Source organism: Rhagoletis zephyria, unplaced genomic scaffold, assembly GCF_001687245.7.
Source record: "Rhagoletis zephyria isolate East Lansing unplaced genomic scaffold, Rhagoletis_zephyria_1.1 Rzeph_scaffold_30150, whole genome shotgun sequence".
Taxonomy (NCBI): Eukaryota; Metazoa; Arthropoda; class Insecta; order Diptera; family Tephritidae; genus Rhagoletis; species Rhagoletis zephyria.
The window spans coordinates 2,080-4,430 of record NW_016187206.1 but is presented as its reverse complement, the minus strand read 5'-3'; the positions used below and the strand labels follow the sequence as shown (position 1 = coordinate 4,430).

Below are 2,351 nucleotides of genomic sequence, written 5' to 3'. Positions count from 1 at the left end.
GAAAATGCCAGCAAACAGAAGAAAAGCGGCATTTACGTTCTTTGCGCTTGCTTATTCATATTATAGTTAGCCCTTAAGGCCCAAACTTGTGTATTTACGATCTTTGGATTAACGTTCTTATCTCTTATCGCTAAAAAGGTTTGAAGTCTTCTGGCAACACAGTTAAAGTATCATCTGATTCATTTTGCGAATAGTTCATTTAGCCGGCGATTGAGATAATTTATGAATCTAATTAGATTTTTAAAGGTACAAGGTCAGTGCAAATCCTCTACAGAAATTTTATTTTTGCGTTTAACCACATTTCTGTTTACTTTTCAGTGTCCAAAATGTCTCTGAAATTGCTATCCAGTGTTAAATGTTTCGGTGGAGAGCAGCGTGTTTATTCTCACGCCTCGGAAGTGCTGGGCTGCGAAATGAAGTTTGGTGTCTACATGCCACCCACTGCCGTTGAAGATCATGACGAATGCCCGGTTTTATACTTCTTGAGTGGTCTTACTTGCACCCAAGATAACTTTATACAAAAGTCTGGCTTTCAGCAACATGCATCGAAACATGGCATTGTAGTTGTCAATCCTGACACATCTCCCCGTGGATTAAATGTTCCTGGTGAGGATGATCATTGGGATTTTGGCAGTGGTGCTGGTTTCTATGTCGACGCAACTGAGGCGCCGTGGTCTAAAAATTACAAGATGTACACATACGTGACACAAGAATTAGTGGAACTAGTGAACACCAACTTGCCGGTGCTGCCCAATAAACGTGGTATTTTTGGCCACAGCATGGGCGGCCATGGTGCATTGATATGTGCGTTAAAGAATCCTGGTATTTATCAATCTGTGTCTGCTTTCGCGCCCATCTCGAACCCCGTTCAATGCCCGTGGGGTAAGAAAGCATTCTCTGGCTATTTAGGTGCCAATGAGGAGTCATGGAAGGCGTGGGATGCGACCGAATTAGCAACAGTATATGCTGGTACACCATTAGAAATTCTAGTAGATCAAGGTTCAGAGGATAATTTTTATAAAGAGAAGCAATTGCTGCCAGAGAATCTTTTGAATGCCGGTGCTGAAAATAGACACTTGCAATTAGTTTATAAGCAACGCGAGGGTTACGACCACAGCTACTTTTTCATTGCCACGTTCATTGGAGAGCATTTTGATCATCACGCCAGATTCTTAAAAGCTTAGACGGAAGTAGCCTGCTAAGGAATATGTATATCTTCACGTAGTACATTCTACTTATTACATGGCTTTAAATAAAGCATTTATTGAAATATCTACGATGTGCGATTACGGCAAAATTGTTTATATGTAGAATGTTTGAATAAAAAGTTTTTTAAATTTTTATTTACATACATATGTTCATACCACATAATTTTTATAGATACGGATTAAAAAAACTTTTTGTTTATAAAAGTATTCCTTTGATAATTAAATTAGGATATCAACAAAGGTTATTGGATTACACGTATACATACCGTCGTTTAAAGTACAAAACCGCGTATCAAGAAAATGCATAGCCACGTACGTGAGGTTGCCAAGATTTTGTAGGAGAGAGTTAAGCTAGTCCTATTTGAAAACGGTTCACTCTTTTATCCCTAATTATCTGTTCTTATGTCTAAGTATCGATATTTAAGAGTATAAATGGATAAGAGTTTGATGCCAAGAGCTTCCGATGAGCAAATATCTTTTTTTTACACAAAAATCAGTTACGAGGTTTTGCAGACCGACGATACGCGGTTTTATACTTTAAACACGATATGTCTACATAAATAATTGTATTTTACGTTTTAATATTGAACTTATTTTACGATAACGAAAATGCATAATCATGTTCGCTATGCAAAGACTGAAAGTACATATAGCACTTCAAATCAAAAACAGTCACAACTCAAAAAATACCAAGTGTTCGGGAGAGGCAAAACACTGTTGATGCTGTGCAAGCGACGTAAGCAAAACGAAAACATTCTTAATAGTATATTTCCAGTTAAAGAAGATAGCGATAAAGAATTTCGAAAAATGTTAAGTTGTGACTGGTTCTGATTTAGGGTGCGATAATTACATATGCACAAACTTCTTATCGCGCATTCACTAAAAGACATTCACAATTCAAAAATAGGTTATTTTTAACCCATATAATCCCGTTTTTTTTTTTTTTAATTTTTTTTCGTATTCAGTTAACTTACATCAGTAGTCTAAAATACTACAGAAACCATATGCTTCCAGAATTTCCTCCACTTGTTTCATAGTTGTTGGCAAAATGACCGCCCAATAAAAATCACATCAAATTTACTGCACTTTTTGTGGCATTCTGTACATCTTATTTAAGTTGTACTGGATGTGATTATGTGACTT

The 2,351-nt window shown here is 36.6% G+C and overlaps 1 protein-coding gene across 2 annotated transcripts; it reads left to right on the top strand.

Annotated features, from left to right (window-relative positions):
* Window positions 1-153: 153 nt before the first annotated feature.
* Window positions 154-1,709, top strand: LOC108383026 (S-formylglutathione hydrolase-like). Of its 2 annotated transcripts, none has more exons than XM_017639399.1 (2): window positions 154-253; window positions 319-1,703. In XM_017639399.1, the coding sequence occupies exons 1-2, from the start codon at window positions 223-225 to the stop codon at window positions 1,182-1,184; spliced, it is 897 nt and encodes a 298-aa protein (XP_017494888.1). In that variant the 5' UTR covers window positions 154-222; the 3' UTR covers window positions 1,185-1,703. The 2 variants fall into 2 exon arrangements, with proteins under 2 accessions (XP_017494888.1, XP_017494889.1); XM_017639400.1 differs by having other exon boundaries at window positions 165-246; window positions 319-1,709.
* Window positions 1,710-2,351: the final 642 nt, after the last annotated feature.